Source organism: Netta rufina, assembly GCF_964035555.1.
Source record: "Netta rufina genome assembly, chromosome: 2".
NCBI lineage: Eukaryota > Metazoa > Chordata > Aves > Anseriformes > Anatidae > Netta > Netta rufina.
Window position 1 is genome coordinate 16,303,630 of NC_140124.1, and position 27,765 is coordinate 16,331,394.

Consider the following 27,765-nt stretch of genomic DNA (forward strand, 5'->3'; position numbering starts at 1 on the left):
TACAGGTAAGCATAGAAGCACGGTATTTGCATTGTGCAGAAAAAATAATACAAAGAAAATTCTTAAAACGCATTCATCTGCTGACATAATATAAACACTATTGAAACTGCTTGCCTCCGTTTTCTCTTTATCCCTCCAGCTCCCTGCCCTTGGGCTACCTAGCGCAGAAAGTTGTGGAAATGAGCTGGTATTAGTTTTGGAGATAGGCCACAGCAGCTTGAAAGTCAGTATGGAGAGTTATCCACAATGTGTAAGGAAAAAGGCATGAGGATACTCTGCCTGTTTTCCTTACAGGTTAGGAACAGCTTTTGGAGTAGTTCTGATTATTTTCTCTGCCAGTCCAGATCTGGAAGGAAGGCTGAGATTGCTGCTGCTCGCGGTGGAAAGTTCCTCCTTCGTTTTATAATCTGTATGTTATTGTGGTTTCTCCTGGCTGGGAAACTTCATTTTTATTTCTAATCTCAGCCATGTGTCAGTCAGTTCTAACTTAAGTTCCCTTCACCCTCTCCCTGCTGAGCAGCTCTGCAAGCCATATTGCAAACATATTTTTCAGCATGGGTGGGAGGTAGCATTGTGGTTTGGGGCTTTGCTATTGATATCAGGATTTCCCTTTTTCTTTGTTTCAAACATTTTTTTCCTTTTAAAATAGAGTTGATGGTAAACAGCTTTCGTTTAGCTCCCAGGGGGAGGCAGAGTGAACACTTTTTCATGCAAGTTTGAATGAAAACACGAAGTCACAATTTCCCAACTCTTCTAAGGGATTCAATGGCATAATCATCTCATGAAATCTCCAGCTTCATTCTTTACTGGGACTGTGCAGAAGAATACAACTTTAAACTCCGTGGTCTACACCTGTAAGTAAATCTCACTCCAGTAAATTAGGACTGCAGCATCGTGGCTTATTGCCCGGGGAATGGAATTAGGGGGGTGTTGATCCTTAACCAAGAAAATATCAGCGTCCTGCAAAAGGACAGCTTTACAGGAAACATTCAAAGGGCCAACAATTAAAAAGCTCATTTATTTCATCTGATGGATCCTGTCAAGTAAAGATGTGCTTCTCAGATACACTTGCCTCAGTCAGATTGTGAGCTTGGACAAAATGCCTACCTTGCAATTGCAAGAACTGCTATTTAAAATGCAAGAACATCTCACTTGTACTTTTCTCCCAATTGCTTTTCTTTTGAAAAGGGGCAGTGAAGAAAATATCAACACTTTAACCAGCCCAGAAAGTCCACTATTGTAAAACTAACATTCAGCTGGCTGGCTGTGTGCTAAAGGCAACAGAGTATTGACCCAAGATATTAATACTGATTTATGATATTAAACAGAAATATTTCACTAAACTCAAATATTTATATAAATAAGCTCTATGGGACTGGTTATTTTTAAAGGGTGCCCACTTGACAGATTAATTGTATTACTTGACCACTTTAAGCACATATTGTCCTTTTTTTATTTTTATTTCCCAGCAGTTGTTGGCTGTTTCAGCGTATAGAAGCTCCCACCATCCTTTCATTTTTACGTGTTCCATCAGGAGCGGAGACAAGGGAGCTCGATGGGTTTGATGCAGTTTGCAGTTGTTTGCAGTAAAGACTAATCTGTGGCACGAAACACAAGTCTTTCCTACGCCTAAGGAAAGCTTTTTTGAGTCAGTAGCTGACCAGTGGTGCTTGTTCAGGCCTCCTGCTGGGCATTTCAACTACCGATGATTGTGAGTCATGCGAAGGGATTTCCCTCCTTTGCCTCTCTCGTCCCACCCTATTTGTCAGTGATGACAGTGGGATTTCAGAGACAGGAGCATTTCTCATTGCACTCTTCTGTCTAGTTCAAAATGCCTCTAGCAAGGCCTGGGGTGGGATCAGGGAACCGTGGCTCTTCCTGCAGACCAACTCCTGACTCGTGCTCAGGGGAACCACACGAGGGAGCACTCTCACCTTCCAAAAATGACATTCCCATCAGGGAGTCCCTGAATACCTTCTTGCTTAGCACCTCTCTGCTCCAAACCCGAGGGGACTGGCTTTTCTTGGTCAGCAGCTGCGAGCAATGCTGGAGACTGGTGTGACTCTTCTTTCTCAGACAGAAGATGAGAGCCTCAGGCTGCGGGTTCACCATGTCCCTCCCTGGCACCAGCACTGGTACCGTAGCACAGCCACCAGGTGCTGTTATCTCACTAACCCCATAAATTGGCTTTTTACCCTAGGAACAGGCTCCACATCCTCCTCCTCCTCTGCATCCACTCAGCCCTGAGCTCCTGCCCTGGCCACTGCCAGTGACAGCTGTTGCCATGACAGCTTTATTGAAACAGGCACTGAAAATCACCATTAACTATTTTTTAACTGCATCTGGTGCAGAAGGAGCTTTCTGATGACTATTTGCAACTGCCAAAGGGCTTCTAGAAAGGTGTTAATCTATGGTATCATCCCCCAAGCCCATTCAGATAGCTGATATGGCACAGGTGCCATAGAAACACTAAGTCATAGTCATTCCTATGTCACAGTAGGAATATCTAGTGTGGTTAAACTAGCACACCATGTTTAAAGCAGTGCTAACTCTAGTCTTCCATTCATTGGTCAGCCACATTGCTGCAAAATAAAGCTTATTAATGTTTTAAGTTTTAATTTCTCATTGTTGGCCAGTAAAACCAATTCTTCTTGTTGCCTTTTTTTTTAAAAAAAAAAAAAAAAAAAAAAAGATTTTGGCTGTTCACATGTTTTGGAAAAGTAATTACTTGACATGAGTGGTGAAACAGACGCTGAAGAATCAGTTAACCCCTCCCCATCAGAAAGAAAAAAAAAAAAGCACAAAAACTTCATGTTCCACACAGACATGAACTGAAGGTAGCAGGACCAGAGATATGTGACATTTACAGTTCTCCAGAAATCCAGGGTAAATTAAATCCCTCAAGTTATTGCCAGGCATCTCAGCTTTGCTAGTAAGTGGGATGGTAAGAACTGGAGCAATTCTTTTTAGGAAGTGGCTCTTTATGGACGGAATTAGCAGTGGGAAACATGTTTTACAGCCACTTACCAGCCCCCAGATGTGCTAGATGGAGATAGACGATTATTTTGAAACAAAGGTGATTATAATAAGGATGGTAGGAACAGCTTGTCAACAAGCATTGCTAGACAGCATGCACAAGAGTTAATAAAATAAATTATACACCAGTTTCTTTTCAAACAAGCTTTAAATAGTCCATATGTAACAGAATCGTGTTACAGACAAGAAATTCTTTCTGCCAAAACACAGGATGAGTGTTCCTTCCAAAGTACAGACTTAGGAAAACATATTTCAAGAAATCAGATTTTAGAAAATAAAATTATGCTACAAAACCAAAAAAAAAAAAAAAAAAAAGGATAGTAGAATAGACCAGTGATGTACATGAACAAGTCACCTGAAGAATGTTAATGACCAGATACTTACAAAAACTGCACAGGAGTGGACATAAAGGCTTTAAAGACACAGATCCTATGCAGGCTAATTCAGTATCAAAGAGCAGAATGCATAGGCTTTATTATAAACTCTGTAAGTCATGCATTTGTGTGTGCAGATAAAATACATTAAAGCCATGTATTTGAATGCCTCAAAGAAGACATCTGAACTCCTCCCCGGCACCATCAGTGAGCTGCAGGGAAGAACTGAACCCGGGTTTATTTATTTTCATACACTGGCCCAATCCAAAACCACAATGTGCAAAAAGAAGTTAAGTGAAAGAAAGAAACCAGGTATTTCATCTGAGCTGCTCAAGGACACTGGGATGAAGATCCAAACCCTTTTTTTTTTTTGGTAATCACAGTCACTGGAATGTTATGGCAGCAACACCAGCCCAGACGGTTCTCAGCTGCGCTTCAGAAAGTTGCTCCAAGCAGAGCGATCCAAGGGTTGAGTGGGGAAAAAACAGAAATTAACCCTGTAGTACATACACACATACATACATGGATGGCTCTTTTCCCAACAAAATAAGGGAGCACTACTGGATCTGTGGCAATACGGCGTGTGCATTAAGATACACAAGTGAAATCTGCTTGGGTCACCTTCACTCAGACGGATAAGTCTTCTTAAAATATAATAATAATAATAATAATACTTCTTTATACTTGCCACTTGTTAGCAATTGTTTACATCGTAGAAAAATAGATAGTATTCTGTAACAAGAAATATAGTTACTTTGTTAAAATGGGCTATTTTAAACCAGCTACTATTCTTTCATATAAAGAATTTCTAAACAGCAAAACAAAAATAGGTAATACTGAGTGCAAAACAGCCAGTGGTATACTTTGCATTGGTCTGAAACACTAGTTGCCAGCTACTATAATTACACGTTCTGTACATTGTACTACAAAAGTCTCCATCTTTTAGAAGCTTTGGGGTTTTTGCTTTTCTTCTCTCTAGGTGGCAAGTAAGTATTTAATCCGAGTAAATTCAAACTCTGGAAGTCAGAAATAATTTCACAATCAGCCTTCGCTCCCATTGTCTCACATTCCTTCCCCCACTTTGTGCAGCAGCACTTTCTACTTATGGCCAAAAATCCCTTAAGTTAAACAAAGTTTAGACTATAGAGACTGAGAAGTTTAGCTTATAAATTCACATTCTTTTCAAAATCATTTCACTAATCTCCCACGTTTACATTTACACCAAAGAGAAAGCTCAAAAGCCTCGCTTTATGCACTTCATCATCCCTGCTGAAGACTGAAATGCTGCTCAGACAAAAACGCTTTGCCAACTGTAGGCATTAAGTCTTAATGCTACAAAGCCAGATGGTCCCAATGTAGAAGTCAGACTTTTCTGCGCTCTCCGCAACAGTTTCAGACACAAATAGCTAATTCCTAGTGCCAGTGGTAAAGGCATTACCAGTACACCATGAACACCACGAATGGAGGCAACTTCCAAGCATCAAAGAACAAAAACATACAAAAAGCACCCAGCAAAAAAAAAAAAAAAAAAAAAATCAGTGAAACATTCTTAGTAGAGCAGGAACCTCTGTTCTCCTCTCCGTTCATCTCACACCTTTTCAACTTTGGTGGGGTCATACGTGTCTGAAAAAGAGAAGAAAACACCATCAATAAGGTACTGTGAATCTTATTTAACACTGATAGGTACAGCAAGCCATGGAAATATGTAATCTTTTTCCTAATTTTAATACAAAAAGGGAAGCTAAAACTACTACATTCCTGACCCAAATTCTGTATTTACACCGGTGTAACCTGGGAGCAACTCAGCTCAAATGCATCGAGGTAAAATTTGGGAAGCCTTGGGTAGGTAGGAGCAAGCTCACTGGCTGCTAAATGATTACATCTGTTTTTCAGATGCTTCGAGAGGGAAGGACATAAGATTTGCCCTCCTTGTATTGAAGACTCAGGACAGGCAGATGCTGCAAGCTCTTTTCATCAAGATCTTTTCGTCTGATTGTGTGTCCCCAGCCCAAGGTTCACTCAGTGGTGTAGCAGAAAGCACTGCTCTTACATCCCTGTGGTCAGACCGACCTGCTTCAGCCTGCACAACCGCAGCTCACGGTTCGAATGTTACTCACTGAAGTGAGAACTGGTTCACTAACACTGGTCTTGGCTTTTAGCCTACCTCTCCTCAGGTCACAGGACACGCCTCACTTTGCATTTCTTCTCTGAATGCCCAAGGACGCTCTTCCATCTTTTATGTTGATGTGAGGGAATGTTTTCATTCCAACGGGCATAGAAATCCTCAGAGGGGGATTTCTGCTTTAGGTGCAAGTGTCCATCTGCAGCACCCAGACCCACGCCAAGGCTAAGAAGGAGCTTCTGGGTATGGCCCTAGTGGGTGGATTCGTGGGGAGGGATCTGTGATTGTTTTTCTTGCCTTCTCTCCTCAAATTGCTAGGCCAGCTAAGAAAGGAGCCTGTGCTGTGCCAGCACTACCTCTGTTTTCTGAAGTGCTTATCACTATGCAGCCTCTTCTGGTATTTCCAGACTTCAAGGACAGACACCACATGAATAATAAAAAAAAAAAACTCAAGGGGAAAATAGTGTTCGAGGGCCAGTGCACTCCAGGACAATGCTTGAAGCATCTTTCTAAGCTTCAGGCATTGATGGTGCGAGAGGATGTCTCCAAAGCAGCAATACTTTTTCAATTGCAAGTGTTTTTTCCCACCTAACCTACAAGAACATCCACAACTTCTCAACTGCTCTGCATGAGGTTGACCTAAGGATAAAAATGGATTCACATTTCAGAAGTCTGATTTTCCTAAGGCCTCCACGGCCCCATTTTCACACACGTTCACGCTGTGAGGGCTCACCACAACACGGAGGTGCTGCCCGTTTGGGGGAGAGGAAATCAGGCCACAAGATTTGGAACTGCGTGGCCCAATTTATTCCCTGATAGCTTACCCAGATCTTCAGCATCTAAACCAAGGCCACAAAAGGCCCAGACTGCCAGGAAGACTCTTGGCTGCCTCAGACTGTATCTGAGGGGCAAATACAGGAACTCCTGCACTGCTGCACAAACATTTATTCAACATTTGGTTAAGCTAACTCGAAATACTCTCTACAGAAACAAAGCCAGATCATTAGCCTCACAGAAGCAGTCTTCAAACAGCAAAGGAGAAAAGACATCGAGTGCATTTGGGAACATTTGGAGATCAGATTGTAAGACCAGCTTCTTGCACTGAGTTTCAGGAGAGGTCTTACTCTGAGATGACTGTTGGAGCAGGAGTTAACTACGACAAACATCAGGCTAAAAAATCTGTGATTTTCTACACAGAAATCTTCAGGCCTGCCTCACTCAGGTCAGACAAACACCTCGTGGCTGTTGCAGCTGCAAGGGAACTGCTGCAATGGGAGCACGCTGTAGAATGCACGCCTGGCATTGTCAGCAGGAAGGATAAAATTAGACCTCATTTACTGCAGAATAACTCCAAGACTCCAATAAAACACACACAATCTGTTTTGGTACATCCCTGAAGTCATGTCACCACAAGAGTTATTTTCTTTACGCCGGCAGAAACCCCCCGGGAGGAAAGCGTATGGGAGGCGTGTGGGGCGTGCTCGCCCTGATGGATACGAGGAAGCTGAAGGAACCCACTTGGAAAATTGGGTCTAGAGAATACAATTCAGAGCAGAAAGAGCTGCAGATCTGAGGGATAAGGAGAAAGACATGGAGGAAAAGGCTGCAAGACTGCAGGAGTCAATGCTCTGAACTCATAAAAACACATTTTTTTGTCAGAAAGAAAGAAATACTTGCACTTTGAAGTATGCTCAGTTTAGTTTCAGTCCCTCTGTACTGGAAAACTGTGAACAGATTTGCATCGATGGGGTTTAATGAACAACCTGGGCAAATTTCAAGGCAGAGTGTCAGCTGTTGCAGACGGGATGGAAGAATGGAGGAGGAGATTAACAGTGATTGAACACTCTTCGCACCATACACTTGCTCACTCCAATTCATTTCATGTAGCAGACAGGTGGCCTGGGACATTTGTCCCTTCGTGCAGATCTATGGCAACGACTGGTTTTCAGTTGCTCACATGCCATATGAAAACTGCTTTGGAGAGAGAACAGCTCGTGCTGCTCTGGGGATGCATATGGACTACACAAGTTTATATGCTCTTGAGAGATGAGGAACATCAGAAAAAAAGAAGAAAAAAAAAGGTGTTCACTGAAAAAGACAACTTTCCTTTTGACCTAGGAGTAACAGCTATTCTCAACATATGATCTGGAAAATATTCATGAGAGAGAGAGAGAATTTTCCAGGCCCCTTAATGCAGCCTTTTCCCAGAGGCTTCCCAGAGGAACATCAGATTTTTATTTTTAGTTTCTCTTGAGCTCTGATATGGTATGCGTCTACTGAAGTATCAGAGAGGGAAAAAACGTGTATTCAGGGAGAGGCTGTGAGTAACTCACCACGTGTTCCCAAGCACTGGCACAAGAGTGGCTGTCTTTGAACCCCGCTGGTTGAAGCTGGCAGCTCCCTGAAACAATTCGACGGAGAACAGACCGCAGGGAGCGCGCCCGTCGCGGTGAATGAGCTTCAGCGTCACAAGTTGGCTTTACAGCAACTTGTCCTAAAATAGGCTCCCTCCTTACCTCTTCCGCAGGGGGTGGCAGCCAGATGGGGACAGTACCACCTACAGCCTGTTGCTATTTGAGCCTCGTTACGTGGGCACAGGCAGAGCGACGGTGCCCCTTACATAAAGCAGCTCCCCCTTGGCTCTCCAACAAGAGGGTCTTACCTAAAGAAAAATCTCTGTCCATCTTCTTCTTGTCCACTCCAGCTAAATAGCCGTTTTCGCCGAGGGAGATGACACGCTTGGACACAGCTCCGGAGTTTGCCACTTTGCTTCCTCTCTCCTCTGGTGCCCTCGACAGCTTCTCCTCGTCCACCTCCTCTCCCGAGTCCGCGCTTTTAATGCTCAGGCGCCGCATCCGGGACACGGAGTCCACTTCCTTCATGCGCACCAAGCGCTCCATGGCAGTCCGGCTCGGGGGAGACGTGAGCTTGCCTTGGAGCGTCTCGATCACTTTTGAGGTGCTCCTCACTCTCTTCTCCGAATGCTGAGACACCGATGGCTTGGGCACTGAGTTTTGGTCTTCGTTTTGGCTGGGACTCGCAGGTTGTTCAAACGCTTGCTCCCTCACCAATGTTTTAGGGCCGCCTTCGCGGTGCGTGGCCTGGCATTCATCAAGGTACCTCTCTCGGTTCCTCTCTCCAACAAAGAGCGCGCTCTCTGTCCACCCACACTTACGCCTGCCTTCGTAAGAATCATCTTTTTTTCCTTCTTTGCCACTTTCTGTGCTCTCCGCTGATGACTCAAAGTCCTGGGCACCGTTCGCAGGGCTCGCGCCTGGATGGGGCCCACCGTGGTCATCTGGAAGGAGAGACTCCACTGCTATCTCTATGCCTAAAATTCTTGCAGCTCTCGCCTGCAAGGACTCATTCACGGGGATTTCCACTGCGTTCGCATTTGAAGAGTGATCAGAATTGTTAGCACCTGGTCCTGGGGCTACATCAAGTCCCACCGACCTCAAATCCGGCTCAGAGCGCCCTTGGCTCCTCTTCGTTAAGGACAAGCGTACCACTGAGCCTCTCTCTAATACTGGATCGTTTTGAGGAGCTGCCCCTTTGCTGAGTTTCACAAAGTCCAAGTAATTTTGGTCTTCGCTCATCTCCTGTAAAAGGGGATTATTGAAAGGATTGCCATGGTAGCAACTGCTTGGGCTGCTGGACAAGAATCTCTTGATAGGTCCCGCGCGAACGGGCTGCTTGTTTGCTCTGCTCTTGGCTTCCTCTGCCCTCATTTCTGTTATCAGGCTTCCATCTGCTGGCCTGACTCCTTCACTGCTCCCTCCTGGCTGCGAAGAGCGTTGAGAGCCAACGCAGCCCGGCTCGCCACCGTGCTCGGTCGCCACGCTCCAACTTTCAGACTTGCTTTTAACTCTCCCTGACTTCAACACGGGCACCTCTGGCACACCCGTTTCCAACCTCCCACCACGTTTTGGCTCCTGGTTCTCATTCTTGGACGCCCTTCTCTGCGGAAGGGCATGTGCCAGCGGAGAAGCCGCGGCGCTTTCCAAGTCTTCTTCACTGCTCGTGCTCTCCTCCTGCCCCTGCAGCTCCTTGTTGAAACTCTCCAGCTCGCTTATCGCGTCCCAGGGGCGGCGACTGACGGGCTTCAGAAGGAACTGCCCAAACAGCTCCTTACTGTTGCAGGGAGCGCCTGCTTCTCCCTTAACCACATCGCCCTTGGGAAGAAGGCCGTTCTCCCTCTCCTGGGCGTGCAGGGGCTGGCTCTGGTGGCCCTTTGGCGAGGAGGCCTGCAGGATGGAGGTGGCAGTCCTGGAAAAGGCGCTGTTGCTGGACTGGCTGAGGTACGTCTGGCCCTTCATGCCGTAAGAGCTCTGCCTGCAGCCCCTCTCGTCGGAGGGCGACCCCGATTGTTTCGACCTTGTGGTGGATGCTGCACATCCCAGCTGCTTCGGAGACAGCAGCCTGGTGCTGTCGGGCTGCCCAGGCTTTGTACCACGGCAAACCTGCGGGCTCTGAGGTTCTTCGGAAAAACTGGTCTGTGTCTGCTGGTCTTTGTACTGATCACCTGGCCAGGAGCCAGAGTATTTGAGCTCTCTGTGTTTTGCAGGCTGAATAAATCTGAGGTCATTCATTTGTTTGAACTCTTCTGGTCTCCACAGCTCTTGTTTTTGTAACTCATTTTTATTGGTCATGCTTCCTGTAAGCGCCTGTAACTCCAAGTCCGTCGAAGACATACTTAAGAGACTTTGTTCTTGCAAAGCCCCATTGTTATCAAACCCGTTCTTATCAGGGCTCTGGGTTATGTTGTTGTTCCTATCTGTATCTGGCAGATTTGACTCTGATTTAACTGGGATGGAGACCAAACAAAATATAGTTTCATTCATTTTTTTCTTTGAACTCTTTTTGCTCTGCATCCCAGTTCCAGGTTCAAACTTCTTCACTTTCGTAACGGTCTCGCAGGTGCTGTCCATATGTGAGCTCCTCGCAGAAAGCCTGCCTCTCGTGTACTCCGTGCCGGCTTCGTTACGGGGGCTGTGATTAGTTGAGCTACAACCGTCTCTTTGGTCCAGCAAGGCACAATGGTCCTGATCGCGGATGGACGGCGCCAACCACCTGCAGCTGGGAGTGGAGCTGTCCGAATTTCTTTCTCCCTTTGCAGAAGCCGGGGAGTGTGCTGCATCCAGAAAGGCACTGTGGTGCTGCGCGCCGAGATCTCGCTCCTGCGACGTGCCAGCACTGGGACTCCGCGCGTTTTCACCGCGCTTGGTGCTGTCCTGCAGCCCTTCGGGAGGGGGGGCGATTTTAATGTGCCGTATCCGAGGGTCGTCGAAGGGGATGTACTGCACAGAACGCAGGTGCTCGGCGGGGCGTCTCGGGTGGCTCTGCTTCCCGCGAGGAGGGTGGCTGTCTCTGCAGGGGTCGCCCCCTCTTTCGACGCTATTCGCAGGCGGTCGCTGGCAGGTGACAAGCCGCTCCGCCGCGTCCTGCGGGCTGCTGCTGGCATGCGTGGCATCGGTAGGCACTTCGCTGGGGGAATGTGGAGTCACGGCGTGGTGGGGAGGGGATTTGTAGGATGGGGGAGGTACATAGACCGGGGGCTCCAAACCCGGGTCTTGAACGCAGGCGTCTGGCCTCGGCTCGTGTGCTTTGGCTAAGTAGGGAGCGGGGTCGTCCTTCTGGGGGTGGTCCTGAAAGCCAGCGGTGTCAGCGGGTGCCCTGCTCTGTCGCTGCAGTTCGTAGGAGGGAGGCATCAGAGGCCTCCCGTACTTGGGTTTCACCAGGGGCAGGAAATGGCTCCCCGATTCGTGGTGTTTGGCCGATTCCACAGCCGGCCTGCTTGGGGGGTAGGACGGGGCTTTACTTGTGCTGAGGGAGCTGTTGCTGTTGGTCAGGGAGGGCATCTCCACGCACCTCATGCTGTCTGGAGACAGGACTCTGGGCAGGGACTGCGATTTGCCCTTGCTGTGGGCACTCAGCACGTCGTCTCGCAGGGTCAGCGCATACAGCTCCTGGAGCAGTTTCTCCCTCTCGCCGTCCGACATTTGCCTTCCGACTTTTTTCGGCTGGTTCCAGCTTTCCAGCCTCAAACCTTGCCAGCTGCAGTCGCCGGGCACCTCACAGTTCTCCGGCAGGCCACCTCTCCTGACGTACTCTGCTCCAAGCCCTGCCTTCAGCTGAGCGTCCTTGGGGTGCCGGGGCACCCCGTGGGCTGCCGCCAGCCCTTGCATTTCCACTCCTCCTTTCTGGGAGTAGCCCAGCAGCACGCTGAAGTCTTGTCCTCGCCGCCGCCAGTAGGCCAGGTCCTTGTCAGCCTTGGGCTGGGAAGGCCATGCTAGTTGAGGCCTGTCATAAGTCCTGAAAAAGAAAGGCAGTGTCACAGGCACGTTTCCACAGCCGCCCCTTCCTTCCCTCATGGGTGATCCCGTTAGGAGGTCGAATGCTGAGTTATGCCAATGGGGTTTCTGTAATTACTTTCAACCACGACACTTTATGATTTTAGTGAGAGGATTTAGGTCAGTCGTTAGCACGAGCAGAGGAATGGCGAAGGAACTGATGCTCTGCTGGCATGTTGTTAGCTGTGCAAAGCTGTTAGAAAGAGACACGAGTGCACACGGTTACACGCTCTGCGAACACGTACAGCCCTCCTCGACTGGCAGACAGAAATAATTACGTTGAGTTTACTTCTGCACTCTGTTACACCAAAACCTAGAAACTTTAAGGGGACTACTGGGATAGGTGAGTTTAATAGGGATCTAAAACTAAAAAGTAGAGGGTAGGGGGCTATTTCTTAAGATACATTCTGTAAGAAGCACGATTTGCATCCTAGTGCAAGAGCTGAAATTAAACATGTCATCTCCTGCACTGATTCTCGTTCATCTTGCTGAGGAAACAAATCTCTTTAAAGGGCTTTGGACGAAAGGATACATGCCACAACCGTGGTGACATATTAGCACAGCTCTGAGTAAGGTGGAACCACTCTTTAAACCTAAAACACACCAAAAGAAGTATAACTTTTTTATTTTTTAACAAAAGAGGGATGACCTTCAACAATCCATTACTGAAATACGAAACATGTCACACATTTTATTGCAAATTACAGATTCAGAACACAGGTTTCCATGAACAGACCATTTTTTTCATGTGTTCTGAACAGACTGCAAACTATTTTGTATATTACTGCTGAACAAAATTGGTATCCTTTCATATAAATAATTAAGCTTCTACTTGAACCATGTCCTGCTATCCTTGTGCCTAAGGTGTCCAACAGTGTAGCTGCTATTACACTCCATAGCTGCCACCAGCATACGACTAGAATGAAAAATCAAAATTGACATAAATAGGACAAGGATGTAGAGAGAACCCAAGAATTTCTTCCTCTTCCCTCAACCTCAAGGTACATAAACACTGTCATCTAGCTCGTTTTTCTACTAAAAGCACCCTATTTGAGTAGTAGTTTGTGAAAAGATAATATAATTTAAAATTCAGAATGAGAATTGCATCATCCATCTCCACAGTAATTTTCTTTTATGTAGATTAACTTCATGCTCTGACTACAAAAGTTTAAAACTAAGCTGGGATAAGGAGCATCTTGTTCACATTAACTCAACCGAATTAAGACTTAACATCTGAGCAAAGCGTTTTGCTTCTGAAGCACAAAGCACAGCTCAGTTGCTGAGCCCCACGAAGTAATAAATGTCTTAATTAATCAATGAGATATAACGGGACGCCTCCTATACTGGAAAGTTGATTGCAGTACCAACAAACATTTCTATGCATTTCAGCGTGTAAAAACATGCAGCTGAACAAAAGCTGCCTTCTTCTGAAATTGGTCACGAGGGGATGGGCAGCTTGCTCTTTCGGTTCCGTCAGATCTGCTAGGAACACAAAATACCTGGTCTGATTTCACCATTCATCATTAAAGGGACTATAAAAAAAATCCCAGAAAGTACAGAGTCATAGATTCCGAGACCAGAAGAGACTGTTACGATTATCTGGCTTGACATCCTGTTCAATGCAGGCCAGCAGAACTCCCTGAAATGGTTTCTGCTTCGCTGGCAGCAGGTCTTCTAGAAAAGCATCTAAAGTCTGGATCTTTAAATTTCCGGAGATGGCGAATCTATCACAATTATTGCAAAGGTTAATTCAGAGTTAAAAACAAACAAACAGGAAACAAAACAAAATGAAACATTGAATATAAAGTGCAAACAAGTTCTTATCAACCTAACTATGAGAACACTGGGGGAAGGAGGTATGGGGGACAATAATGCTGCGATTTGCAACAACTGCAGCTAACACTACAGGAACGAGGTGGGCTGCCTGTTTAAAGGATTTAATGGGAAATTGGGAATAGGGAAGGAAGCATTACTCAACCCTTTCCTAGGAAACCACTGAAAGAACAGTTTGGGTTAGTTTGCTTTTTTAAAGACAAACAAAACCCAAGCTCGGATATTCGTTGAAGTAAATTTGCTCTAAGTTAGGACAGCTTCAGTTACAGAAAGGATGTTCCTCCATTTATTAAAGCTATTTGAAAGATTTAATTTATTTTTAAAGAGGAAAAGATTAACAGCTAGGCTCCGTAATAAATTTCTGAGCACGATACAAACCACCACGTGACCACCACTGCAGCATGAGTGCAGAAAAGACGTTTAAAAGGCTGTATTTAGGGCATTTTAAAGCTGATCTTTCCTATGGTCTATTCATTCACGAGGCAGAGAATCTCATTCTCTCCAGTGCCTGACCCAAGGAGCTGGGGATGGTTACACACAGCCTGCTTCCCAGGCCCTGTAAGCCTCTGGAGAGGATGGCACCACACTGTGCAGGGTAAGGGGACACTCCACAGCCTCCTGATGGGCCTCCAGCCTAGCACAGCCTGAGGACACCTCTGCTCCTGAGGATTTAGGGGATCTATGGCACTGCTGGGTGATCTAATGAAGCGGTGGAAAGGGGAAGCATCCCCAAGTTGCCTCAAGTTCAAAATGCTGCCTCAGCAGTGCCACAGGTCGGGATGGTGAATGCCAGTCGTGCTGTGGTCTTTGCATCCAGGACATATCACCAACGAAGAGCTCTCACGGTACCTCTTATCACTCTCTGTCCATGCTGCTCCCAGTGCACAAGTCTGCCTTGCTCCGGGCTGCAGCCACGCTGGTGCACGAAGAAATGTGCTTCTGGCCACAGGGAGCTTCACAGCTGGCTCTCTGGTGGCAGCCAGGGACAGAGGGGTCCCACGGGACCAAGAGGAAGATTTAATCATTGGGAACTTTTTCTACAAGGCCTGCTTCTAACAGACATCACGACTGCTGTCATAAAGTGCTTTGAGCTGAATCTATATAAAATTAAGCTAATAAAGCATTCTAAAAGCATAAACTCGTGCTGGCTCTCTACGAATCTTGGGCCTCTGCAAGAAAGGAGGCTGTCAGCCCACCCTGTGCTGGCTGCACGACCACATCTCACCCAGCTGCTGCTCTCACCGCAGCAGGGCGAAGCTGCCCAGAGGCCGGAGCAGGACCCACCAGAAGTAAAGGAGCATGGCACAGAGTATTTAGTCAAAACCCTGCAGGATGAGGCCATTGTAGGGCCATCTAACAACAGCATGGCAGTTTCAGTCCTCGTTTTTTTGGCTTCTAGTGGGTAAACAGAAGGCATTAGGCACCCAGCTGCCCAGGGTGCATGAGATTTTTTCACCAGGACAGACTTTGTGCCCAGCAGGGAGGCACTGTGAAGAACTTATTTCCAGGATTTTGCCAGCAAGGTGGAAAAAATTCAGAGCTCTGTTCCGGACACTGGCAACTTCTGTTCTATTTTGGGCTCCTATCCTCACAGCATCTCATCCACGTTGCAACACCAGCACAGTTGTCTAAGTTTTGCAGCAGGTGATCTCATTAATGATGCTATCTGCTTATCTCTAAATTGGCTAGCTACCAACACAGTTCCTCCCACACAAGCAAGGAAGCGAAGTGCATCTCCTCCACGCTCAGATGAGATGCAGTTCTGCAAACCGTCTCGTCTCTACCCGTAGGGGCAGCTTCCTCGTTTTCTTTGCCTCACAGCCTCTTCCAAACCTTTCCCGCGTGGCCTCCTGATGCTTGGCTAAACCAGGACAGCCAGGACAGCACTCCCATCACCACATGGAGGTTATGCTCCCCCATAACCTGCCTGAAGAACACCAGGGTGGAGCAAAGCACGTCAGCAGAGCAGCGGAACAATCCCAATGTGTGGAGACAATAGCAGCACCTCCTGACCTCACAAAAGCTGGACAACACCCCATATTTCTGGGGTGCTTGGAGGCTCATCAGCTCTTCTACACCCAGCACTCTGAGCATGAGTTGGGACACACGCCTTTGCCACGTTACTGAAGGTCTTTGTCGGAGGACGAGGTCCCGAGGCGAGAGCCTTGCGTCCTGCTTTCAGTTTCAAGCCCGTTCCGCCAGAGGAAGGGGCTTTTCCTCACGAAGCACCCCCGTCACAGCTGGGCTGGCTTCCAGTCCTGCTCTCGCCCCTTTCCTTTGTTGATCGGGAGCACTCAAATAGCCACGAAACAATGCCCGAGCCGTGCTGTATACACACAGCTCTTCCTGCCCGGCCTGCCCCGGCCCCGCCGTGCACGTACTCGGCGGTGAGCACCCCGCGGCTGTGCAGGCACGGGGTATGGGGCGACGGCCAGAGCTCCCACTGGCTGTGAGCTGCTTTGAACAGAAACACACGGGCACCTTCGCCTGTTTACTCCACGAGAGCAGCCTTCGGAAAACCAGAAAGTGCCCTGTGCGTGGAGGAACCCACCAGATGGGTGAACCCACCACAAAACCAGGCCATGTACGTGGCAGAAGAAGCTGGGCTCTCTTTTTTTAAACTACTCACAAAAGGAAGAGCTTCTGCCTCTCTTTTTTATTTTTATTGCGCTTGGACCGAGCTTTCCCCAGCCCCTCAGCAAGGCCCTTCTGTGACAGACCACATGAGTAAATGGCATTTCCCCTCAGGTGGCCACTTCCCACCACCCCGGTACCCTCAGGGGCCTCCCCGAGCAGGAGGCGAGCAGACGTGGACCTGCGGGCATGGAAATGGTCACTAGCAGGAAAGGATCACAGGAAGACGGTGTCACGGGTTAGGGACATGCTCAGTTACCCGCCCGGAACCCCAAAGGAAGAGAAAGCAAAGCCATGGCATGATGCTGAAACTTACCCCCCTTCTGAAGTATGAAAAGTGGACAAACCCTGAAGGCCATGGTGGTAACCAGGACCCGCTCGCCTCCCGTGGCTCCCATGGCTGCCCTCGGTGCTGCTTGAGTTGGTTTTCACCAAAGGCTTCTTGCTGTAAGCTCTCGAGTCTGCTTCGAACCCGTTCAGCGGCCTCTGAGCAGGCCTGGTGCCCGCGCTTTCACGCCGGTATCCATCGTATCTGTCCTCGTAGGAAGCAGGGGGGTTTCTAGACAATTTGTATCCATGGGAAATCAGGAGGTCCTCCACACTGAACATATTGCGCTGCTTTCACTCACAGCTGCGCCATCAGGGAGCTCTCTCCAGCAGGACCCATCACTGGAAGAAAAAAAAATCACACAAACTGCTTTAAGCACGGGAAGGCATCCTTCATCAGCCGGTGGGCTGCTGGCTCAGGCCGGCTCACCGACGGATCCAGCACTCATTGCAGCTTTCAGATCTCCTCCAAACCCTTGCACCAGAGGTAAACCCACTGTTTGACTCAGGCGTCTGCTTCAAAACCAGCTTTCCTCTGGCGTGCTCTGTAAGCCAGGAGGAGGAGACGGGTTAGAAGGCAAGCCGCCTCTCCCAGCAGCTCTGCATATTCCAATTAAGAAGAAATGTTCACATGGAGGACAATGTATGCATGAGAACAAAAAGTCATTAAGCGACCACATGAGAAACCCAGGTAATGTCATGCAATACCTTAAATAGCCTATTTTACAGATTATTTTCTATTTGGCCTAGGCTGACCTGCTGGAAACCAGTAATTCTCAGCTAGAATGACACGAAGCCTAAAGTTTCGAGCGTGCTCTATTTTTACAGCAGGCTTTCCCTGCAAAAAACGACTGAAATCAAGCTGAGGTGCCTGTGTCTGTTGTGTCTCAGTGATTCCCAATCCAAGATTTTTCTCTCCGGTGACAGTCCTCAGTTCAGGACTCCAGCGGAGCTTCAGCAAACTGCATTAGCTGGCCAGAAACAATCTCTGTTGTCCGTGCCCCCCTCGCTGCTAGTTATGGCGATTACAGAAAACCCATTCTTCCGTAGTTTTAAAATGCCCGGGAGGTGTTCGTCTATTCTGCAGGTCGTGCCCAGCAAGGGACTGACCTGGAGATACTCCTCTGGGCTTGAACTGCGTTACCAAAAAGAAAAAGTGCACAAATGAGAAGTGAAACACGCAGAAATAGACTTGTTATGTAAAACATAAACCACTCCAGAGGGTTTTTGCTGCGTAAGGACTTCATCTGGCACACCTGGTGAGCGGTGTGCGTCCTTCAGAGCAGCAGGCCCACCTGAGGGACAGGAGCCCAGCGTTAGCAGCCACCCAAAAGGAGATCATCTCTGCAAAGATCACGAAAAACAAAGCGTGTTTTATACACAGGGCTCTAATGCTCTTCTTGGGCGAGAGGTAAGGGAGAGCCCTCTTCACTGCTATTAACAATAATTTGGATGGAGCAACTACCGGGGTGGCTGCTGCGCATTTATTAGGGCTAAACCTCTCGGGCTGCCTACCCACAGAAGCCGATGGGTTGCCTTAGTACCTAAACCAGTTTCTGTGGCACAGTGCTCCACGTACTGCAGCCACCCTGCAGCTCTCCAGCTTTATCCCCATCCCCTTATTGCTCACGCCCTGTCTGCTGGATGCCCTGGGGCCATGGGTCCAGCCCCCTACGTGGCTCCAGGCGTGTGGAGAGCCCCTGGAGAGCACCAGGGCAGCCCACGGTGTGGAAAAGCAGTGTTTTAAGGCAGAAAAACATGCACGTTTTAAATGCAGAGCCACGATTTAGCCGGTAACCTGCAAGGCTGCAGAAGTGGCTTTGCAGCCTGCGAGCCTGCTTAGCATTGAAACCGGTTTGTCTCTGGAGCTTAATGAATCTCTTCCCTTTTCACGCAGGCAGCGCTACACACCCTTTAAAAACAGAGGAATAAAGCTCTGCGCCGAAAATATTTGAGGAGTCTCCCTTGCTAGGACAGGACTCCAAATTCTCAGTGAGTGCTCCGGGTATCGGAGCCAGCAAGCAGGCAGAAAGCAGGGAGGAGCAGGACCCTTCCCTGCTGGAGGGGAGGGAAGGCTTTGTGGTTTATTTTTGAGTGCTGACCTAAAAAGCTGATTTTCCATCCTCCCCCTGCCCTGGACCGTGCGAGGAGCCAGGTAGGAGCAGAGCAAGGGGAACAGCTGGCTGCTAGAGCTGCTCAGCCTCTAACGAGAGGAAGATCCGATGTGACTACCAGGGACGGCAGAAAGCCCATCGCAGGTGCAAGGAAGAAATGTGCTTTTCCTGCTATTATTGTCAGGCTGGAGCACGGCTTAACCCCCTCGCTGCCTCCTGCTGCAGCCACAGGGACATCGGGGAGGCAAAGGCAAAGGGACAAGGCACCCCCAGCCGTGGGGCTCACTCTGATCCCTTTTGGTGAGGAGGAGCAAAGCCCACAGGACATCAACCCTGTCAGCACCCGATGCCCACAGGGACACCGGGCATCTTTCCAAAACTGGCTGCAGCGCTGGGACACTCTTCCCACCCTCCTTTAGATAAATAAATCTAAAAAAAAAGCTAAAATCAAAGGGATCGGACCGGCAGGAGTAGCAAAACCATGGCTGCGGTGCCGTCCTGTAAATAATCCGTGAGACTGGGCCAAAGAGTAAAGGCTGCGCAGAGCTTCTAATTCGAGGCAAGATCAACAAGGCTGCAAAACAGTTTGTTTTTCCAGCGCTCGGTTGTTTTGTTTGCCAATGACATCAGTGCTTTTCTGATAGGGTTTGCTTCCTGAGGATGCCTGCTATCTTGCCAGGGTTTCCGACTTGTCCCCGTCAGCCGGTACAGCCCCGCACCGAGCTGCAAACCGGGGCCAAGCTTTTCTCTGGAAACTTCTTCACGGTGCTGTCAGATGGAGAGGAGCGAGCGCGGGCTGAGCTGCGGAAATCTGCGTGGCCTGTGTGCCACTGAGCCCTCTGTGGCCTTCAGGGCAGGCTCTCGGCGTGCTCCTTCGCTTGGTGCTGATCCTGGGGGAGCACCCATGCAGTTCAGCGGGATGCCAGAAGGGACAGGGAAGTGGCCCGGTGCTGGCTGCCCTCTGTCACACCTCTCCCTCCCTCCGTTACTTCAAGTGGAAGGTGGCAACCCTCAAACTGTTCGAACACCACCCCTGGAAGTCCTTCTTGCACCCAACTCTCCCTATTCCACCTCTGCGTCACTATTTATACTATTTTGCAAGCAATTCTGTGCAACTTGACAGAAAGGACAGTAACCTAGGGGCATTGCTCACGTTGCAAAACGAAGTGCTCAACCATCACGAATTGCCAAAATCAAGGCACCCTGAACAACCCAACGGCTTGCTGCTGGCTGTGATTTCGTGCCTCCGGGCTGCTGAAGTCTGCAGGACTCCTGCCTCTGCTGATGCACGGGGCAGGTGATGCTGTTCTTCACGGGCTTTATCCACAGCAGCTATCCAGACGCTGCTCTGAAGACGGAGCTACTAACAGGCATCTGAATTACAAAGCGTATTATCTAGATGGGTCACACATTAAGCTAGCTTATCTTCACTCACTTCTCTTAGCGTGCGCAGTGATTTTATTCTCATTTTATATCAGACACGTGCCAGACAGCAGTATTTATGTAGACAGACTAAAGTGAAAACAGCCCTCTCTGTTCTAGGAGCCCAGCCTGAAGTGGCTGCAAGCAGATTTTTCTGAAGCACAGTGTTAAAACGGAACGAGGTATGTTGAAAGCAACAAGCAAGAGGCCAAGGGGCTGCAAGTTGTGCCACGTGTGGCCAGCCAGGTGCCCACACAATGAAGGAAACCATGGGGTGACCCAACAAGCTGGTTGCAGTAATTTGTCTAACTCCATCCCTCTGCCCACCTAATCCAGCACCAACACATCTCCCTCCCACCCCAGTAGTTTCTCACCTCTCTGCACACCGCTGCCTTCATTCCCGGTTCCTTGGGAAACCGAGGAAAAGTTTCCCTGGGCAAAGCTGGGGCTACGCAGGCACACTCTGCTCACACATCCATGGGAGCAACGAGGGCACCAGCACTGCACCAGAGGCTGTGAGATGCTGATGGATGTGAGGAAAAAAACTTGGGAAAACGGAGCAGCTGGAATCAGAGACAGGTCTGCTGAGAACAACACGCAGACGTCTCTGAGCCTTGTAACCATAGATCCTGCTCCTGAGCGTGATGGCACCACAGCTCTCAACCAAGAAGCTGGAAGGTTTCTTTTCTTTCCCCGTTTTAATGTGGGCAAAACAACATTCCTCCTCTCCTTCCTCCTCTCCCTAGTTTTTCTTGGAAATGGTTGAATTGGTTTGGCTGACGCTATTAGAATAAATTTAGCCTGAGAGAGACACACAACCTGAAAGTCTCAGATGAAGCGATAAAAGCCCGACAGAATACAGCAATGGAGAACAGGTTCTTGGAGTTGAAGTTACAATACTAGATGGTACTACGAGCTCAGACTAAATATAACCCTGAGCTACATCCCAGGAGAATATCCAAGCCTTTGTCCATTGTAATCTCTCCTGTTTTCTCACTCCGGTTTTGCATGTGTGCATACAAGACAGCTTATCAAAACCACACACACTCCGTGAGACGTTTACCTTGATCCTTTTGGAGAGAGATGGAGCTGCAAAGGGCAGGCTGCTTCACAGCTGAACCTGGCGTGCCGAGCCCCTGCCCTCTGCTCAGAACCACGGGTGATGTGGAAAGAGCTGGCACCATGTTTGCTTGCCGACAGACAGACGTTCAGATGGTAAAGAAGAAATTCATTAATGGAAGTCGGATGCATTCAGCTCAGTGGGCCCTAATTAAGTGCAAGCCTGGAGTAAGGAGGGAGCAGGGATGTAGGCAGAGCAGCCTCCAAGCCATTAGCAAATACCTCCTAGAAGCTCTCAGAGGATGGGCGAAGGGCGAGCATTATCTAACTTCAAACAAAACGGGGAAACAGACAGATCTGAGGTATCGTAGACCAAACAGCCTGGCTTTGATACCAACTCAGACAGATTATTCAAGCCACTTGTAAATACTTCTGGTAGGTGTTGATTTATCACGGAGCAGGAGGGAGAGGGGACGAGCGTGCGGCCCAGCAGGAGCAGTGCGATTTCCAGCTCCCTGCAACCCTGCAGCTGCATCCACTCCCACATGATAAAGTTGTAAGAAAACAGAAAACACAGACTTGTCAAGAGCAAATTAAGTCTAATCAATGTAATTTTCTTCTTCAGCAGAGTTGGTAGCGTAGTGACTAGGGGGAAAATACAGAAGTTGCACGTTGGAAGGAGGAAAACTTTTGACGGATGCATGTGACAGTTTTATATGCAAAGCAGGTGAATACGATTTATGTATAATATATTATCGTAGGTGGATATACAAATGTTCCAAATCTGCACTCAAGGAATAGTGAGTAAATTAAATGTCAGCCTGAAAAGACACACAAGGGCTCTGCCGGGGGTTTTGCTCTATTCAGTATTTCCATTAATAACTTGTAAATTAGAATAAGGATTACAATTACAAATCAGTAGGGAGTGCTACGAGCATTTTCAGAGATTACAATTAGAATAAAATCTTAATAAATTAGAGAACCTATCCGAAGCGAATGACAGATTCAATACAGGCAGGTGCAAAGCACCACGCCGAAGAAGGAAGATGTGTAAGTACAAAACGGAGCGGTACTGCAGGAGGGTCTCCGGGCCTAGAGCCACACAGAAAAAAGGCATCAAGAGCAGTGCAGGATTTGGCACCCAGAGGCGAGTACATCTGGAAATACCCCAGGAGGAGCACCTCATGTCAGGCTGTCCTGCTCCTCTCTGTGCCCGGCCCCGCACCCAGTCCTGGGCCCTGCCTCCAGCTGCTCCCTGCCAGCCGCTGGCAGGAGTGATAAAAGGGTTACGGAGTGCGACCCCTGGAGAAAAGGCTACAAGAAGCGGCCTTGTTTAGCCAGAGGACAAGGGAGGAGGGATTGGGGTGAGAGAACGAGACGCGATAACAGGTTTCAGAGATGTCAGGCTGCTAGCAGGCAGCGATAATCTTGTCCCGCTCCCTGCTGATGTAGGAACCTGAAGGAATTGCCTCAGCAGGCAGCATGGGAGGTTTGGGTTAGGCATCAGGAGAGACTGTCTAGCCCTGAGGATAGTCAGACACTGGAAAGCTACAAATCTCTACCAACAATGGTCTTCGAGAACAGGCTGAAGGGACATCTATCAGCAACAGTGGAAATAAAGCAGATCCTGACCTAGACACCAGGGATTGGGACAGACACTAAACAGTTTGACATTCCTCCACCCTCCCCCCCATCCCCAAAGGTATTGTTTTGTTGAAATGCCCCACACCTGTAATTCTGAATATTTGACTAGACGACGTATTTCTTGTTTCCCTCTTGATTCCTCAGCTGCAGCTTGCTGGCCTCCACGCTCTCCTAGGGGCCTACCCTCACACGAGCGCCATTGTGCCTCCACCACGAGCCTCATGCAGATGAGGAGGACCAGCACACGGCTCTTTGGGACGTGAAGTCCCAAAACGAGCACAAGGCACAAGAAACACCACACGCTGAAGGAGCTTGCACACAGAAGAGGCAGCAGATGACCTGAGAAGAGGCACAAGGACGGTACCCGACCAGAGGACTGGGGTCAGATCTGGACACACAGCACCAGACAGAGCTTCAAGGCCGTTCCCACTACAGCCAACACCACACCAAGGGTTTCAAAGCCACTCGTGCTAAATGCATGATCAGCTCTGCTGACCACACGTGAAGACGTGCCACAGTCATTGCTGGGAGATAATTCAGTGTTAGGGCGGCTCCACAGGCCTTCCCAAGCGAGTCTCTCTCATTCACCTCACAGAAACGAAAAAGAAATCTGTGAATTTTGTGTTTAATCCTCATTACCTATGGGCAGGAGGGTTCACATTTTTTTTCTGTAACACAGAGGTTCACAGAAAGGGAAAATTATAGCTCACGTCCTCTCTGCAGTCTTCGAGCAAGAAGTCCTCACTGAAATCACCAAGGAGCCGAGCCAGAGAATAAATGAATGATCCAAGGTGGCTCCAATAAAATTAGGAAGTGGGAAGGAGGAGAGGAGTGAGCGTTAAAGAGTTTATCTATCTGGAAGAAGGTAGTTATTCCTGTCTTTTATCTCACTGGCACAGATGTATCAGCAAACCCACCAGGGCATGAGAGAGAGCACCGAGCGCCTCCTCTGCTGGGGGAGGCCGTAATGAGTGACTGCTGCTCTCCCCCTCTGCTGGGTTTCAGGTCAGGTTTTGAGGCTTGCCTTCTTGGATTTGCCAAGAAAAAATGGCACAGAGCTTGATTTATTTTTTTTAAGTGCTATGGGTGTTTGAGTATTGGGTTCACATGATGATGAAATACGTGTCTGATGGTGCGTGGCTGGGAGGTTGGAGCTGAGCTAGTGCTGATTTTTAAATTTGCTGTAGCCTAACCCAGCGCTGACTGAGCATTCATTTGCTCAGGCTCCGAAGCATCCGAAGAGAAATAAAGGCAGAAACGGGGAGAGGAAACGTCCAGGCATGCACAGACACCACTGCTCGTGTTAGCTGGTTTTCAAAACGTCAACAGCTCGCTCCCACCGAGGACAGAGCAGCACACTGCTGCACTGAAATCCGTCCAGATTTTCTTCAGAGAAGGAGCAATTGTTAAAGAGCACTCGCTGCTACTCTGCACGGCAGATATAACGAGTTCTTAGACCAATTGGCAGCATATGGTATATTTCCCCAAATGACAGCTTTTGTTTGTCGCAAGAAGAGAACAAAATAGTACATTTATTAAACAAAGCGTAATTAGCTAACTCTTTCCCTGCCCAAAAGGAGCAATAGAGAATATTTTTTAAAACCCAGACGAATGTTTCCGTGCAGTTATGACGCTTCTGTACGGCAAGATCCATCAGGGTTGTGGTGGAACAAAGCAAATGTAATCACATTTGTTGTTCACATCCTAAAATCAGGCTGCTAGGGGCTAATCATCTCACCTCAAATACCTGTGGGCAAAGTGCTAATAAGCAACTCCCACACTAAGACTGCGTGAGCTTTTTTTTTTTTTGTAATTGTTTTTTTAACAGAAACACTCTCATTTGTATAAAGCAAAAAAAAAAAAAAAAAAAAAGGATGTCAATAATAACTGTATTGAATGTTTATAAGTAAAAATTTCTAATAAGGGATCCATCACGGGGCCGAATGTCTTTGAGGTGACGGTGACATGACTTACAGAGCCTGGGCTTTGTGATCAAAAGGATTACGCACATTAGCATCCTACTAATCACAGCAGGACGGGCCGGCCCATCAGGCCAGGGCTCACGGAGGAGCGATCCGCAAACAAACACTTTCTCCCGCTCACAACCGAGGCTGGGAGCGGAGGCGCTCCAAGCTTGGCATGGTCTTCTCCTCTTTCAAAGAGATAAGGATTGTGTCTGCTGGGGTAAATAAATTCTCAGCGTAGCCTTATACGTCTGTTTGTTTACTCATTTTCAGACATTACCATCCTCTCCTGTGCTGTTATCCCTTTTATATTACCCTTGTATGTATAATTGAGTGCCCTCTCTTCTGGATTGACCCTTTGCTTCTTCCTGTATTATAGACATCTTTGATCTTTCTTTCTTGCGTCTGTGTGTCCTGCCTTGTAGTCTCAGCAGGATTTCCCCCCGACCCTTTGCACTACTAGAAAATAAAAGCCAAGTAGCACTTGAGAGCATTAGTGTTAGAAAAAAAGTAAGACAGGCACCTCTCCTGTACACTGGTAGGGTACATACAGAGGGGTGAAAGGTGGCACAGATCCTGAGCACAGAGCCCCAGGGACCAAAAAGTCCAGCAGCAAGCAGCGTGGTGGGGTAAGAGGACCTATCCTAAAGCTTCAGAAATGGCTGGTAAATTTTCCCTTCCCTTGCCCCACCATCTGAGATGGTCCAAGTTACGGCTGACAACTTCTATTAATATCCCAACTGCAATACACTTGGGCGACAAAGAGTCTGCTGCCCATTTTTGTTCTCTGCAGGCACTGCCAGTACCAGAAGAACAGCGGGTTATCTCTACGTAGATGTGAAAAGATGCCATCCGTTCACATAGAGACCTTAACGACCACATCAAGACCACTGGAAGGCTGACCAGCCCCTTCCTTTGTCGCTGGAACCGGTGAGTAAGCTTCCCCAGCAAGCCCCAGTCCACTGGCTCTTAAAACAAAGCACAATAGCAAGGTTGCAGAAAGTGAGATAACCCTTTCCACTCAAGCAGTGAAAAACAACATCTGTTAAAAAACAAATAAACTGGTGTAATGGCTTCAGCAAGAGACCCAGAGGATTTTAGAGATGCAGCGCTTGTTTGGGTCGACACATTGTGAAAAGCAAATTACAAGAGAACAATTGTTTCATACCAAGCTCTCCCACCCCTGAACTCCCTCAAGGTTAATTAGGATGGCCTTTGGCCAAATTAATTAGAAGATCTGGACAGGACTTTGCTCTGCACTCACAACTAGTTCCAAGGTGACCGAGAAGTTCAGAAATGCATCACCTCCCAAATAAAGTCTGCTTGGCAAAAACCAAGCCCACATGTGCCATGTCATTTCTCTGGCAATCAGGAGCAACGCTTAAAAGTAACCTTTTCCTAACCAGGCGGTGAAGGGCAGAAGATTTTCTGCACCCTTCCCACTGAACAATATGCCCTTGTTTATTTTCTGTGTGCTTTTTAGGTCACAAGAGGCCAGTGAAATTATGCATCGAAAGAACAATATACCAGTGTGACATGCCACTTGACACACACGGCCAGGCAGGCTCTGAACGAGCAGTATTTTCCAGGAGCTGACGAACACATGCTGCAGCAAGGAGAGAGCATGAACATCACCAGGCAGAGGATGCAGAAATGGGGCCGAACCTTTGAAACAACAGCCTGAGCTGGCATTTTGCAGCACGCTGTGCCTGGTGGGACACCCTAGGGAGCATCCTGCCTCCAGGGCTAGGAGCTGCCCGGTGCAGCAGCCTGCCTTGGTCCTCTCCTTACTCCTGCTGCCCTCAGCATCCTCAGCAAAGGGGCTAGCTGGCAGGACCACACTTTTTCCTCCACGTACCTGGGCGTGCTGTATAACTGCAAGAACATGACAGGGTAGGGCAGGTCTGGCCTCGGTGATTACAAACTGGAAATGTTGGGACAAACTAAGGCTCTTGCGGCGGCTGCATCCCTTAACTGCACAGCCCTTCTCTGTCATTAATCCCATCGTTTTCGGTCTGAAGCTGGAAGGTTGCTATTTTCCCCGTGCCTGCTCCCCACGAGCAGCAGCAGCCCTTCCGGGCAGAACCAGAACTTTTGAAGCAATGAGAAGAAAACGCTGCAGCTCACGGGAAGAAGCAGAGCTGAATGCTTCTCGCAGGGCACAATTCTCACCGTCACCGGCCAAGGTTTAACGCCTTGCCTGTGCGGATCAGCCTGAGCGCTCAGTTAGATCATATCTGCACTTGGGGTAACCCAACATGCAGGGTCCCCGACACAAAAAAAAAAAAAAAGCTATTATTCTCAACTCTTGACAAAACAGGGAAAACAAATTAAAAAATAAAAAAAATAAAAAGGAAAAAAAATATATTTAATAGATGCAAGAGCCCACTGGCATGGACCTAGGGGCAGAGTGAGGCCGCCCCTTGTAATCCTGAGCCCATACCCAAGTGCCATACGGGCGCAGACCCCTTCTGACACTGCAGCGCTGATCCCCTCCGTCACAGCAAGCGCTTTGGGACACGGAAAAGGGAAACAAACCACCAGACCCCAACAACTGCCGTGCAGACACGAGCACAGACCCCCAAAGGGGAGCCTGCTGCTGCTCCCCCCCCCCCCTGCAGCCACCCCGCACCGCGGGGACCCCTGCGGGCTGCTCCAGCCGCGCCCCCCCCCCAAACCTCCCCGGGGGAGCTGGGGGGCTGCCGGCGGACCCCCCTTTCACCGAGGGGTCCCAGCAGGTGCAGGGCGACCCCACAGGCTCCTGCAGCTCGTCCCCGAGCCCCCCCGACCCCATGCCCATTCCCCCCCCCCCCGGCACTCACCGCTCCGCGGCAGCCGGGAGGCGCCGAGCCTGCGGGGCCCGCCACCCGCGGCGGGGCGGGACGG

At 48.6% G+C, this 27,765-nt stretch overlaps 1 protein-coding gene across 2 annotated transcripts; it reads right to left on the reverse strand.

The window, feature by feature from the left end:
* Positions 1-27,765, reverse strand: JCAD (junctional cadherin 5 associated). Of its 2 annotated transcripts, XM_084282533.1 has the most exons (5): positions 27,702-27,765; positions 16,666-17,018; positions 9,380-11,844; positions 8,195-9,244; positions 1-5,033 (listed from the first exon to the last, which is right to left on the reverse strand). In XM_084282533.1, exons 2-5 carry the CDS (start codon positions 16,956-16,958, stop codon positions 4,999-5,001), a joined length of 3,843 nt encoding a protein of 1,280 aa, XP_084138659.1. In that variant the 5' UTR covers positions 16,959-17,018; positions 27,702-27,765; the 3' UTR covers positions 1-4,998. The 2 variants fall into 2 exon arrangements, with proteins under 2 accessions (XP_084138659.1, XP_084138658.1); XM_084282532.1 differs by having other exon boundaries at positions 8,195-11,844.